Source organism: Chenopodium album, chromosome 1, assembly GCF_948465745.1.
Source record: "Chenopodium album chromosome 1, dcCheAlbu1.1, whole genome shotgun sequence".
Taxonomy (NCBI): Eukaryota; Viridiplantae; Streptophyta; class Magnoliopsida; order Caryophyllales; family Amaranthaceae; genus Chenopodium; species Chenopodium album.
Genome location: NC_137834.1, coordinates 83120632 through 83135187, shown reverse-complemented (window position 1 = coordinate 83135187; position 14556 = coordinate 83120632). Strand labels below are relative to the sequence as shown.

The window sequence follows — 14556 nt, the reverse complement described above, 5'->3', positions numbered from 1 at the left end:
ATGATAAGATTGGTTCACTAAATCATCATTAGGTTCTATCTTTACATGACCCAATCCTCCAACCTCCCAAAATAATGAGTAATGATAATTATGTGGAAGTGATGGGATGATATTTTCTAATTTTGGTTTATTGTGAAGAGAAGATAAACGTATTTAAAAAGTCTAATGTGTTGTAACGGTAGGTTTTCTCATTAGGAGGGTTTTTTTTTTTTTTTCCCTTTAGTGTTTCCCTTAGGAGGGTTTTTCTAGCATCCGTTGCTAGATTTTTTTCTACTTTTTTTTAAGGTTTTACTCTTCTTTTTTCTCTTCTCTTTCATCTCTTTTCTTCTGATCTCAATTGTAAATTTTTGTAGGGACTTTCACCGGTGATAAACCCTAAAAAAACTTTTTAATTGCTTTTAATATATGGATCCCATCTTTATGATGGGGTTTATTCAATTAGTCTTTTTTTTTTTTTTTTTTTTGTTCGTGTGCTAAAGATTGAAGATTTAGAGTTTCATCGTGTTCGAACGTATCTAGAAGGCCATATGAGTTTCTTCACCCAAACAACTACTCATTCGTGGATCTCAAGCCGAATTAGTGCTAACTCACATATTGTATTGCTTCAGATGAAGTTTATTATTAAGGTGATCGTTGATCGAATCTGCGATGTACTTAGTTTTGAGGTGATTTGTACTTGTATTAATGTGTGGTACTTGTAATGTGAGCTAAATAAATAAATAAAATTTCTTGCAATTATATTCTAACGATGAACTTTTCAAAGTGTGTTGACTTGTAACTTGAAATGATATTGTATAGAATTGTTGATTTGATTTAGCAAGTCACCTTATTTAATTAAGCTAGATCTTTGCATTTTGATTTGTTTTCTAAGCAAAAACACAACTAGTTTTTCAAGTTAGAAAATTTTGGTGAGCAAACTTTTCAGCTTTCACTAACTTTTTAGCTTCAAATATCAATTAATTTATCAATTTCAACTAGTGACTATAACTTCTCAATTAACTACGAGTAACTTTTTATGGATTATCTCTTAGTCAACTTTTTAAAATACTACACTATTAATTATGAGCTAATATTGTCAAATAACTTGATATACAATCATTCAACTCAATTGTTATCTTCACACTTTTACCATCCATCAAATCAAACACCGAAAACTAATTTAGAGGTTAAATTGAACGAACTGAAATTATTAATCGAACTTTGACTAGAGTCTTGATTTGAATCGACCTGAAAACCTATATGAATACCCGTATTGACCGCTCTAAATGGGGAATACAGTGAAAAGCAAGTGATATGATGCAAGCTATGATGTAATTGCAAACAAATAAAAAAAAATGTATCAAATATGGCGTGTTAGATGTTAAAACATCTCCAATTTTCAACCATGACACAGAGTTTTTGAATAATAGCATTGAAACTCATAATAAATTAAAGTTTTAAATTTTTTTGGGGGTGCAATATTGCTTGGCTTAGAATCTGGAAAATGGGAAAGTTGGGTGAAAGTTATGTGTCCCGCACGAAATCAATACAGCCTTATTATAGCTTCGTGACATATTTTAAGACATTTAATTATTCAAATAGATAAGTAGTTGACTAGTTGCCCTTTTAAAGTCAAGGTTCAAGTTTTATGTTACTACAATTTCTAATACTAGAATACATTGGCTCTTTGCCATGTCATAGAATAGATGTTGGATATCAACTTTGGTAAAGTTTTGAAGTCAATATCTATTTTGAGCAAATCTTATCTACATCACATATTTTTGAGCAAATCACAAGAATAGAAGTTGACAAATTACATAGTAGAGAATTTTGTATAACAAGATGACAATAAATAGACATAAATGTAATAGTTTTAATTAAATAGAAAGTATATTGAGAATTAGCAAATTATATAAAGATTTAGTCTATATGATAGATAAAAGTAAAGGCAGTACGATAGCTTTAGCTTTAATTATATTGATATATAGAAGACTATTCAAACGTATGTGCGTGTTTCTTTAGCTAAAAAAATGTAAGGTAAATTTGATATGCAAGACCATTTTACATAATTTACTACTAGTAGGCCAAGGCCCATTTTCATCCAATCATGAAAATCATTCCACTTATGAAGTGTTTGTTTAGGCTAGGGGAAAAAGGAGGAAGGGATAGAGATAAGAGCGCGAAATTGACTAGACTTTTAGAGGGGGTATAGATAGAGATAAAATCTCCCCTTAATTATCCTATAATTCTATATCTAGAGAGGGGTGTTATTAGGGCATTAACCCTTGGTTGGGCGATGGAGGGGAGGAGATTAAAGAAGGAATAGGAATCTTAATACAGAAATGTTACTCCGTAGTAACTTTGCTGCCAATAGCCATCTTACTAATTTTATTTATTTATTTTTTTTATTTATTTATTAATTTTTTATTTATTTATTTGAATGGAACCGTCCTACTATTATTACCAATCATCATTCGTTTTTAATCCTTGTATCTCTACCCCTCATTCTAAACAACCTGCATAAAGGCACATGCTTACGCAATCATCTTTACTTAGCTTGTTAGTAACTTAGGGCATGTTCTCTAGATTATTTTTAGTTCAGTTTAGTTCAGCTCGGCTTCAATAAATTCAGTTCAATTCAATTTAGTAAGTTTAGCTCAGTTCAATTCAGCTCAATTAGTCAATCAGAAGTTCAGAACAGACTCGTAATTTCATATTTCCATGTGATATAGTCAACACATGTGCTTAGTTACCCTAAGTTAGAAGGGAGAATTAAATTAAACAAGTAAACAGCATCATGCATGACAAATAGTAGAGTAAATGATCACGAATTTGAGAGGAAAATATATACTCCCTTCGTCCCTTATATTTTGCCCCATTGCAAATATATGGGTCAAACTTTTACAACTTTGACTATTAATTCTTGTTAATATATAAGTGCTAAAATATTCAAGTGGAATCTTGTTAAAATCGTCTTATTGTATAATTTATTAATATCAAGCTTTTATAATTTTTACCAGCATAGAGTTGAAGACATATACGTTTGAAGATGCACCTAAAATACCGTGAAAAGCCAAATGGGGTAAAAAAAAAAAAGGTATAGAGGGATTACTTCTACTACCTCCGATTTTTTTTAGTTGCAACTTTGCAATACTTTATATTTCACAAATAATATCTCAAACTTGCATGTTGTAACTAAAAAAAATCGGAGATAGTATTAAAGACAAGTTTAATTCTTGAAAAACAACAAATCCAGACGAATTTAGCAAGATGATAAGAATATACTGGACTCAAATTTCTCTCTCTTGCAAACAATATATTCTATTTTGTCAAAAAAAAAAAAAAAAAAATCATAAAATATTATTACAGGACATGGTAAAAAATTCTAGAATTACTCAAGTATGCATGCACTTTTCCAAGTAAAATACTAAAATCTGAGTAGCAATTATTTTAAGAGTTGTTTTAGAACAAGCATGTTTAGGCACTTTTTAAAAAATTTGTTGACACTATTATATTTAATCTGTGGATTATAGAAAATGACAATTTTTTATGTTAATGTAATCCTGAAAAGAACATTACCGTAAGGACGTATGGTTATGAGTCGCTTACAATCATTTGTTTGGTTTTTTTTTTTTTTTATAAAGATAAATTTGAATAAGTTAAAAAAGGAAAACAAAACAAGAAAATATATCAATGTCATTGAATTTTTCACAAGTAATATAGAGCTCATTACTGATTATACTTACGTATTTACAATTGTTATTTTTTTTTCCTTTTCAATATGGTTAAATGTGGAATATCCAATGATTATCAAATACAGCATCTAACGTACCCTTACGAAAAGATGCGAGAATCTTATTTTATAAGTAGTGTTATATTCAACATTATTCTTAAACGATTCTATTCACTCGTTATAATCTTCACATCGGATACCAATTGGTTATTAGTGTAGTGGTAATTGAGACTACACTTGTTAGGGAAGACTGTGTGTTCGATCCCCCGTAATAACACTTGGGATAGGATTGAAACCTAACTAATCAAAACGACAAAACTGATCCCGGAATCCGGATTAGCCCATAGAATGAATTTACGTCAACATTAAATAGATGCCAAATCTTTAGTTTACCTGAGCAAATTCCTGCTAAATATAGTTTATTAGGTTACTCGGAATGAATAAATTAGTTTCATCACGAAAAGGAAAATCAAGGAAATTTGATGATAGAAGTAATAAGGAAAAGGTGTACCTTTCATAAAGAACATGGAGTCGAGTCATGAAAGCTAATAAGAGTAGTTGTAGTTGAATTTAGGAAATACTACTTATATAGAGTGGGGTGATACTAATCACACGTTAATACAACATTACTTGCTTTTATAAGAATCGTGAAAAGTTTAACTTTTAAGAAATAGAAGCACATCATCTGATATTGTTTGGTCTATTCAAAAAAAAAAAATCTGATATTGTTTGGTTGGCAAAATTAATAAAAATTATATGTACGTTAAAAATTAAAATGTATGTATGACTTAAAAAAATTGAGATTTATAAAGTAATAAGGGGTTGTTTGTTTGTAGGGATTATAGGTGGGATAGGGATTAATAATCCCTTGTTTGTTTAATGGGAATTGTTTTATCCCATATGAAAGGGATAGGGATAAAAAATAGAGTTATCCCACCTATTAATTCCCTATCCTTATCCTACCTTCTTATCCTCACTATCCCTATCCCTATCCCTGTTGCCAAACGCCCCGTAATAGGTCATCCGAGATTTAACAATTCTTTATGTAACCTAATAGCTTGTTTAGAGGGATGGAAGAGGAGGGATATGATTAGTCTTTCCTTTTGTTTAGAGGGATGAGGATAAGAATGAGGGTTGTGAAGGGGATATTAAAGGGTTTTATACCTCTAAAATAATAACTAAGGTGGTGGTATAAGGGATGGATATTAAGTTAAATACAAATTTTTGTATGTGACTGGCCACATGGTGTGGCAAGGGTTACTTGTAGGGTGTTATTGGTTTTATCAGGGGTTACTTATAGGCGTTACTTGTATTCTGGGGTTACTTGTATGGGTGTTACTGGTTTTGGTCGGGGTTACTTATAGGGTGTTACTGGTTTTGGTCGGGGTTACTTATAGGGTGTTACTGGTTTTGGTCGGGGTTACTTGTAGGTGTTACTTGTATTCTGGGGTTACTTGTATGGGAGTTACTGGTTTTGGTCGGGGTTACTTGTAGGGTGTTACTGGTTTTATCAGGTGTTACTTGTATTCTAGGGTTACTTGTATGGCTGTTATTGGTTTTGATCAGGGGTTACTTGTAGGGTGTTACTGGTTTGTTATAGGATTTTAGTCTGGAGTTACTCAGAATACAAGTAACACATACAAGTAACCCCACAATACCCCACGATACAAGTAACCCATATAAGTAACCTCATAATACAAGTAACACCCTACAAGTAACCCATACAAATAACCACATAATACAAGTAACCCTAAAATACAAGTAACTGTGCCACACCATGTGGCTTGCCGCACTGAAAAACCTCTGTAAATTAAATGGGTAAAAGACATTTATATCCTAATGAAAGAAGAGAAGGTAAAGAAAGGATAGTAAAAGTAGTTATATACTTTTATTAGTTATTACAATCTAATCCCAATCTATATCAAACAATAGAATAGTATTATTTGTATCCTTATTCCACGTATTAATTTCACATTTTTATCGTACGTAATCTCATCCCTCCTACCAAACACCCAATTATTTCCAACCACTTGATCACTTTTGCTTGGCCAATGATCAATGAGGGTTATTAGAAAACACTCCCCTAATATAAGTGTATAAAAATGGGCTTCAAGCCTTTGGGCTAATTGCCTTTTGGGCCATGGCCCAACACTTAGGGTGCAATTTCCACACATGTGAGTTTATCGCTTCATCAACTTCAAGTATAATGTACAGTAACATTTTTATAAGTAATGGGAAAGAAGTTCAAAAGAACTTGGTCTTAGCTTGTTTATGGAAAATAATTCTTCTTACCTAGCTTCTATGTTTGAGTTAACCAACCAAATAACACAATAGTCTTTTAGCAAAAGTAAGAAAAAAAGATTTTTATGCTTCCCGCAAGTTTTACAAAGCAAAAGGAGGTACCAGTACTAGAGTGTATCTCAGTGCAAAGCTCCTATGTATTTACAAAACATATAGAGGGCAAAATTGTAAATTTGGCAAGCTTTTGGAAAAAAACAAATCTAAAGTGGTACATTATAACGTACCATTATGCATTTATGCATGTATAATGTACCATTAAAGTATAAGTTGTCTGAATAATACTTTTTATATACTATTACGCATGTCGTGTTACTTTTTACCATCCTATTGGTTGAATATTTCCCCCCAAAATACTTATCACCTGTCACTCATTATGCATGTAATAGTGCAATTTTTATCGTATATATTTGCTAAATCAATAGGAGCTATGCGCTAAGGGTTAACCCTAGTACTAAATAGCACTAAGAAAACAAAATAATAATAATAAAAAAATTAAAAAAAAAAAAAAAGGAATCTAATCAATTGCGTCATGTTTTGATTAGTGTAGTTTCAAGATACCATGAAAATTGGGGGTAAAGACTAAAGAGTCTTGATTTGTCATGATTGAAGGGGAAGTGTTGATTAGTTTTAAGAATAGCATTGCTTTTTTGTTTTTGTCTACTTTTTTCTTGCCATTTTTTTGATGTTGATTTGCAAAGAAATTAGCCTTTCAAATATCATGTCAAAAAGTCTCATTACTTATCAATCACGTGATTAACCCATTAACTAAATGATAAATATATAACGGCTATTATTTCATCAAATGCCACTGAGCAATTTAAAAATTCACCAAATGTCATCGGACTTTTCAGAATTCACCAAATGCCACCGAGTTTTTAAAAAATTCACCGAGTGCCATTAATGACTAACGGCAGTTAACTCCGTTAGTCATTTAGGCTAATTATGCCACGTGGTGGCTTATGATTGGTTGATTATTAAATTAGTAAATTAATTACTTAAAAAAAAAAACACCTACCATGACCCAGCCCCAACCACCGTCTGTCACTGCCACAATGCCACCACCCTATCCCCACCGCGGCGACCCAGCCCTGAACAACCACGCCGGCGACCCAGCTTAGCCGGCCCGCGCCGACGACGCAACCCAGCCACCCTTCCTGCAATTCGCAACCTTCTCTTTCTCCATCGAAAATCCCTCAGTTCCCCTCCCCACCGCCGGACGACCAAAGCCCCCTCCACTCCCCATTGCTAGTGACCAATAAACCATCCTCGCTCCGGCGAACCCAAATCGCCCCCCTCCCCTTCCCATCTCCACCCCCTGAACCACCTCACTTAAACCCCAAAATTGACTAACGTAGTTAACTGCCGTTAGTCATAATTAGCCTAAATGACTAACGTAGTTAACTGCCGTTAGTCATTAATGGCACATTGTGAATTTTTAAAAAACTCGGTGGCATTTGGTGAATTCTGAAAAGTCCGATGGCATTTGGTGAATTTTTAAATTGCTCACTAGTATTTGGTGAAATAGCCGAATATATAATCGTACAGTGAAAAAAGGGTTGATCTCGAAAATATTATATTATAGTGTGTTATAAATAATTAGATCGGCTGCTCGAGTTAAAAAAGTGTAATAGCTATATATATACAATTGATGACAATTTAAGTTACTAAACATGTCTTGTGGATCATTTATAGAGATGTATGTTGACTCTATCTTTTTTGAAGTATGTGTCAAAAAAATCTACAAGTAAAAAAATAAAAAATAAAAATTGAAAATAAACAAAGTGTACAATGAACAAGATCCCTACCATTATCATATCCAATGGATTTTGTTAATTAATGTTTGATACTATTTCAATTAGTATTAAAAATTAAATGGTGTGATTATGCAACATTAGTGACTAATGAGAGGCTAGTGGTGCAGAAGCACCTCTTACTGCCATTACTAATTTTGCTATCTTAGTGCCTTGATTTGTTGTCTAGTCTAAGTTAGTGATGATAACTATATCACAAATTCACAATAGTATTGGAGTTGTTCAAAATTTGGTCCAAATTTGAAATTAACTCTGTATTCATGTGAAACTCTACCACTCACAAAACAGAAAAGTTAATAAGTTGCCTAAATATACAATTAGATATCAAGGTAAGTGAAAATTCTCGTGGGAAGTTTAAGTTACTATGACTAAACCAAACAAAATTAGGCAAGAAATGCAAATACATTTGAAATATAACTTCTTTTGAAAATTAAGTTCTAAAACAAGCACATAATGTTTGACAGGAAATATTGTTTAAGGAATGATGTTTTCCGCTTTATTGATTGACATGTTTTTTTCTTCAAACTCGTAAATGTATGACTTCAATAAAATATATTAGTTTAGTTAAGTTAAGATAAATAAACAGGTAAAAATTATATCTATCGAGTTGAAACCTCTCACAAGTTAATCCGACTCGAATTAGCGAGTTACACCCTTTGAAAATGGGGGGGGGGGGGGGGGGGGAAGGAGGATAAAGGAATCATCACCTCAAAGTGTCTCTAATGAAGTTTGATCCTTATGCTATAATTTATAAAGTCATGAATAGTTTTTCCCAACTTCTTTGAATCAAAACATGCTAGTAATAAAAACCATATTCTAGTAATAAATACATAGACCATCCTAAAAAATTATTTTGCAGACTGTGTACTCATTACTGTAGGGTTTATGTCTTATATATATTTCATTAAATATATAATCGCATACAAGGTGGTACATAATGAACACTCTAGAAAAGAACATACATTTCTAGATAAAAGGAGCACATAGATAAAAATAAAATAACATACTCTGTCTTATACCGATGATTAATATTTCACATGATAATATGACAAAGTTTATAGAGGTTAAGGTAATGGTGTATAACTAATATTGCTTCTCACTCCCACATTCCTTAAGTCTAAGTCTAGTAGGCGACTTTTAATTTGCATCAAGATTGGGTGTCCTACTCAGTGTTGTAATAATTATAAATACTCTCCTTATTTATTTTAAATTGAGAGAAACTTTTCATCTAAAATAAGAGAGGAAGTATCCGTTTGTACATTAGATGCCCTCAGAGCTTTATTATCGTATTATTGTACACCCGTCTTATTTAAAAGTTTGTCATCCTATAACAAAATAAAATAAACAATGAATCCTTTTCAGATAGAAAAGGAATAGCAGGAGATTCAGGATAAAGACAAAGAGTGTACTTGACTTGTGGCAGTCTTGTGCTATGATTTATTATCAATAAATTAGCAATTATCCATAAGTACGACTACCTCCATTTCATTTTCATTTTTTTTTTTTACAGTATTTATTTCATCTGTTTGGGTTTATCCAAGAATTTCAGAAACAGATAAAAATGGAGATGTCGACATTTTAGAGTTAACAAATCAATTTAAAGAAGACGTTTCTACTTTCTTGTGGATCGATTAATGCACGTGTAAAGGGTAATTTCTCTCTCAATGGTTAAAATGTTTTGAACCATTTTATTTATTTATTATTATAAATAATTATAATCAGTAAATAAAAAAAATTAAAAAAAAAAAATCTTTAAAAATTGAAATTTTGGAACTCACCCATTATAAATTGATCATTTTCTTATGATACCCATCTTCTACCTTTGTCTATTTCGGCTTCCATTGCCACCCTTCTTCTTGTTTCTCTCTCTTCAACTTCTGGGTTTTTTTTTTATTGTAAGAATTTCTTCTTTCTCTATAAAAAATGTTTTTTTTTTTGTTAGTAATTGTATTTTATTTTTTAGTTCTTGGTTTCGCTTTCGAAAAATTCTTGCACAGGGTCGAACCCAGATGTCTTGGGGTTCTTGGACTTTTGTTGTTGGTTATGATGATAAATGGGTTTATGGGTTGTTGAATGATCTGGGTTTTTGCCATGTGTACATTGGAGATTACTTGGATAACTGTATAATTTTGCTTTTTTTTTGCAATTGGGTCCTCTTATTTTGATCTTTGTTAAAGTATTTTTGTTTATTATTTTATTTTTGGATGGTTGAGATGATGATTCTTTGACTTGAATTCATTGTTTCTTTGTTGCATGTATGTTGTATGAAATGTTGGGTAATTTTCTTACTTCTGAATGTTTGGTGTGTTCTGGTTTTGTAGAATTCTGAAATGTTGACTTAATGTTGTTTGTCTACTGTGTAAATGTTATAAGGTAGAATCATGGTGGTTTTTGTTGTTATCTCATGCTTCACTTGCGGTTTTACTGTTCATGTGTGCGAGATTGATTAATATCGTATGTTAACTTGGACTTTCTCGCGGTTGTATATTCTGTAGGGAAGAAGTTTGATATTATAATTTTGAATGTAGGACTTTTGTTTGTGAGATTATTGTTTTTCATGTATAGTTGCATTGTTGTATATTGGGTGTATTACTTGAGTCTTTATTGGTGTTGATTAAAACTTAAGAGTATATCTTCTTGTTGAAACAGAACTTGTTCATCAAATTTGTTGTGTAAAGGAAAGCATGGCGTTTCCTCGAGTTCAGACAAGTAGAGGAGAGTTAAGGATTCATGAGAGTTTAGATGATCTAAGCACTGACTTGGTAGAGTATATATCTGAATTATCAGATGCATCAGTAAAGGAGCGAGGCGTTTTTACCATTGCTTTATCTGGTGGTTCTCTCATTGGCTTATTGGGGTATTCAATCTATTTATTGCTCATTTTTTACATTATTCATGCCTTTTGGTTAATGATTTGTGTCTTGACTTGTATCATTGTGTCAAAACAGAAAGCTCTCTGAAGCACCTTATAACAAAACTATTGATTGGGTTAAGTGGTATATTTTTTGGACTGATGAGCGTGTGGTAGCAAAGAGCCATCCTGACAGTAATTACAAGCTAGCAAAGGATGGTCTCTTGACCAAGGTCCGTTTTTCGGCCTCTTAACTTTCGTCTATAGCTTCTATACTTTCTGAATTGAATGTGTTTTGCCCTGTTTTGAAGCAGATTCATGAATTTCCTTGGTGTCTTCTTTTATTGTTATTGTATCTGTTTTATGACCTTGGAGCTTCATTTTGAATTTTGAAGCCTGCCTGTATGATTTCTACGTTCGTGTCTAGTAATTGTGCAAGTTATTGAATGCTCCTAACATATCTTGATTTTAGTATATTCGCGGTAAGAAGAGAACAGCTAGCTAGCATGTGATTGAAATCAGAAAAGAAAGGTGGGGCAAGAAAGGAAGAGGATGGTTTCTTATGATGTCATTTGCAGTTCTTATTCACATCTATAGTTCCTTGATGCTGAAAGGTTATATGATTCTTGACAAAAATGTCAGATTCGGCACCTTTATTCATTTATAAGCATTTTTAACATATAGTTAGGAAAATGTTACTGTAAGTTCCCTGATCTGTAGGTTTTATGACTTTTATCTGTCAACTTAGTGACAAGTTTGTTTTATACGAGCCTTTTGTTCATAGATGTGATTTCTCCCTATTTTATGTTTGTGGGATTGTGGCCTTGTGGGCAGTGCTTTTGTTGATTTAGCTATACCCAAATATGTAATTCAAAACATCCAAATAACTTGCAAACAAAATTAGTGATTAAAAGAGGAAAGGATACGAGCTTGTGACTCAGGAAAAAATGCCTTCTTTGAAACACAGTTGATTGGGTGTTTTCTTTTGTATGCATTATGTTTTGAGCATGTGAATCTTCTTAGGTCAAACTTGTTTTCCATTTTCTGTTTTTATACTTCACCCGAGTGGAAGTTCCCATCAGACATGTTTACTTTCGTGAGCATGTAATGTTTATTGTTGGTTACAAACTTACAATTATGTTTTTGAGTTGAAGTTCTTGCTGCATACCTATCTTGTCCATTACTTCCTATCTTAATTTGTGGTTCCTTTACTATCTTGTACTCTGTGTACTTTGTTAGCTTGTCATTTAGGTTATTAACAACATTTTTACTTGTTAGTCAATACAGATTTTGTTTTGTATCCCCTATCAAGTTAATGTGTAGATGCTGTTTTCTGACTTTTAATTTATGAGATGAGACAATACTAATTGCTTGACCCGATGACACCCATCTGGGTATAGTTCGCTTTAATAGATGAAAGGGTAAGGAAAAGGCCATGTATGAATTTATATGCTACAATTTTTTTGGTAAAAGTGTATACTGTTGCATTACTCTTGTATGTGGCTGATTTTGGTTGTCATGAGGTATGTTTTGTTATAGTTTCTGCTAATTCAAAGGGCATTTCATTTGCAGGTGACTTTTTCCCTTCCCGCTCTCCTTTAAATTACTTGTATTTATTTCTGAATGTGCTTTTTCGAGGGTCTTTTACTCTTTATTACTTTTCTTTTAAGCCTCCTGATCCGTCTTTAGAAAAAATGATGGCCTATTATATTACTAGTTTTAAGGTCACTAAAAATGAGATTCCTTAGGTGGTTTGTTTATTGTTTTCATTTAGTTAAATTTATTCACTGATCTGGTGGTTGGCTAGATGCTCCTATGATCGATGACTTTAGGATTATTGAATCCTTCTTAATTAGAGGAATTCCAATTAACCTAGATCATTTATAGAATGTACTATGCTTGCATCAGCAACATGTAAGCCACTTGTATACTTGATTCCTATCATGGGTCTACATGTTAGGTGAGAAATTTGAACAGTGGTTAGGTTAAGTGAAGATGGTGACATTAATTGAACAATTGTTAGACTAAGTAAATTATTATATGATTATTGTAAATCATATGTCAAGTCTTCGAAATGTTGTCAAAACACCACAGTCCATACTACTCTCGCTTGATGGGATATTGAGATGACGGGACTGAAGTTTAAGCTTAGATTAGTGTTTAAGTCTTGGACCCTTTCATGTCTTCAGATCTTATCCTCATTTTTATGAGTTACTCTAGAAATGGAGCTGAGAGACCTCTTGAATTTACTACATTTCTCCATTGCATTCGTTCAGTTTCCCATATGCTGCCAAACCTATCCTTCCAAGGGCTTTGCTGATATTTCTGAGCAAAATTGTTGACAGTGAATCATCCTAATTGAATGCTTGTTACATATGTATTCGTGACATCTAAATATAATCGTAGATGAATAGATGATGATATTGTTTTAATTAGTATCATAATCTCGTAGTCTCGATACATTTGGTTGTGAAAATGAAGATTATAAAGCTCCTGAAGGATCAAAATTCTTTACATGATGAGACATATACTTTGTTGAAAATCATGACCTAAAAATGATCTAAGCTGGCTATAATATGTACTGAAATTTTCTTCTTTTTAATTAATGATTTGTTCTTCCTTGTAAAATTCAGGTGCCTGTTATTCCTAGCCATGTGCACTCCATCAATGATTCTCTATCTGCAGAGGATGCTGCAAGTGAGTATGAATTCGGTATCCGGCAGCTAGTAAAAACTCGGTTGATTAGCGTTTCTGATATCAATGATTGCCCTAAGTTTGATCTCATTCTTCTTGGAATGGGACCTGATGGACATGTGGCTTCTCTCTTCCCTGATCACTCTGTGTTGGGTGTGAAGGACGAATGGGTTACCTTCATCACTGACTCTCCCAAGCCTCCACCTGAGAGGATCACTTTTACATTGCCTGTCATCAACTCAGCATCCAATGTGGCTGTGGTGGTGACTGGTGGTCAGAAAGCAGAGGCTGTACGCCAGGCAATCAATGCGGCTGATGTGGGACCCAACTCCGTATTGCCAGCAAGGATGGTGGAGCCAACAACAGGGAAGCTGGTATGGTTTTTGGATCAACAAGCTGCCCTGAAACTTGACGGAGTTGGAGTTTCCAAGTAGTGATCAACTCATTCGTGTGATTAACCTATGCTTTCGACCCCTCATTTTGGATAGTTGTTTTTTGGCTGAGAAGAGCGTAATAACTGGAGGCTTGCAGATTGGTTTCTTAATTCTTTTTGTGCTTCTCAAGTGGTAGGATTGGTTGTTTTGTGAATAGGCAGCTTTTAGATGGTTTACAGTGTATAATTGCACTCATTATCGACTTATCGTCACCATCATCATCTCTTTCCTCGACATTGGTGTATATTTTTGCAGCAAAGAGGAGCAAATTTAGTTTTGTCAAGAAATTTAGTTTCTTACTGTCAGCTGTTAATCTGTTATAGTGTCATCTTACATGAACTGGTAACCTTAGCCTACAGAATTCTTCTGCTGTCACACCAATGCGAAAACTATGCTAAAATCTAGTTTTTGGTGGTTGTTTTGTAACTTTGTTAGTCCTAAGAAAATGATTTAAAAAAATTAAAAGGAATCAAATATATCCTTGTTGATTGTTTTTAGCCAGTAATGATTGTTTTTAAGATGAAGATTCCAACCTACCATTGAAGTTTATGCATTATGATTAAGAACACTTGACCAAAAGGCATCTCAGATTCCTTTAACGTGTAAAAGTTAAAGATAATATGTGTCACATTAATTTTGCAATCATCGTTAATTGCATATGTGAAAGCTAAATCTATCAAGCAATACATATTAGGTGTGCTTGATAACTATGTTACTCGGACTCTTCATTTCACTTTAAGTGTCTATGGAAGA

At 33.0% G+C, this 14556-nt stretch overlaps 1 protein-coding gene across 4 annotated transcripts; it reads left to right on the top strand.

Moving 5' to 3' along the window:
- The first annotated feature begins 9251 nt into the window (after positions 1-9251).
- LOC145558857 (putative 6-phosphogluconolactonase 2) lies at positions 9252-14108 on the top strand. Of its 4 annotated transcripts, none has more exons than XM_081620216.1 (4): positions 9252-9473; positions 10474-10681; positions 10773-10908; positions 13309-14108. In XM_081620216.1, the coding sequence occupies exons 2-4, from the start codon at positions 10509-10511 to the stop codon at positions 13801-13803; spliced, it is 804 nt and encodes a 267-aa protein (XP_081476342.1). In that variant the 5' UTR covers positions 9252-9473; positions 10474-10508; the 3' UTR covers positions 13804-14108. The 4 variants fall into 4 exon arrangements, with proteins under 4 accessions (XP_081476342.1, XP_081476357.1, XP_081476333.1 ...); XM_081620231.1 differs by lacking the exon at positions 9252-9473 and adding an exon at positions 9703-9719; XM_081620207.1 differs by lacking the exon at positions 9252-9473 and adding an exon at positions 9995-10100.
- Positions 14109-14556: the final 448 nt, after the last annotated feature.

Bases quoted from the DNA above. Each gene is read 5' to 3' on its own strand.
- LOC145558857 (XM_081620207.1), top strand. The intron at 10,682-10,772 runs GTATTCAATCTA...GTGTCAAAACAG, and splicing joins TCTCTCATTGGCTTATTGGG to AAAGCTCTCTGAAGCACCTT. The intron at 10,909-13,308 runs GTCCGTTTTTCG...TGTAAAATTCAG, and splicing joins AGGATGGTCTCTTGACCAAG to GTGCCTGTTATTCCTAGCCA.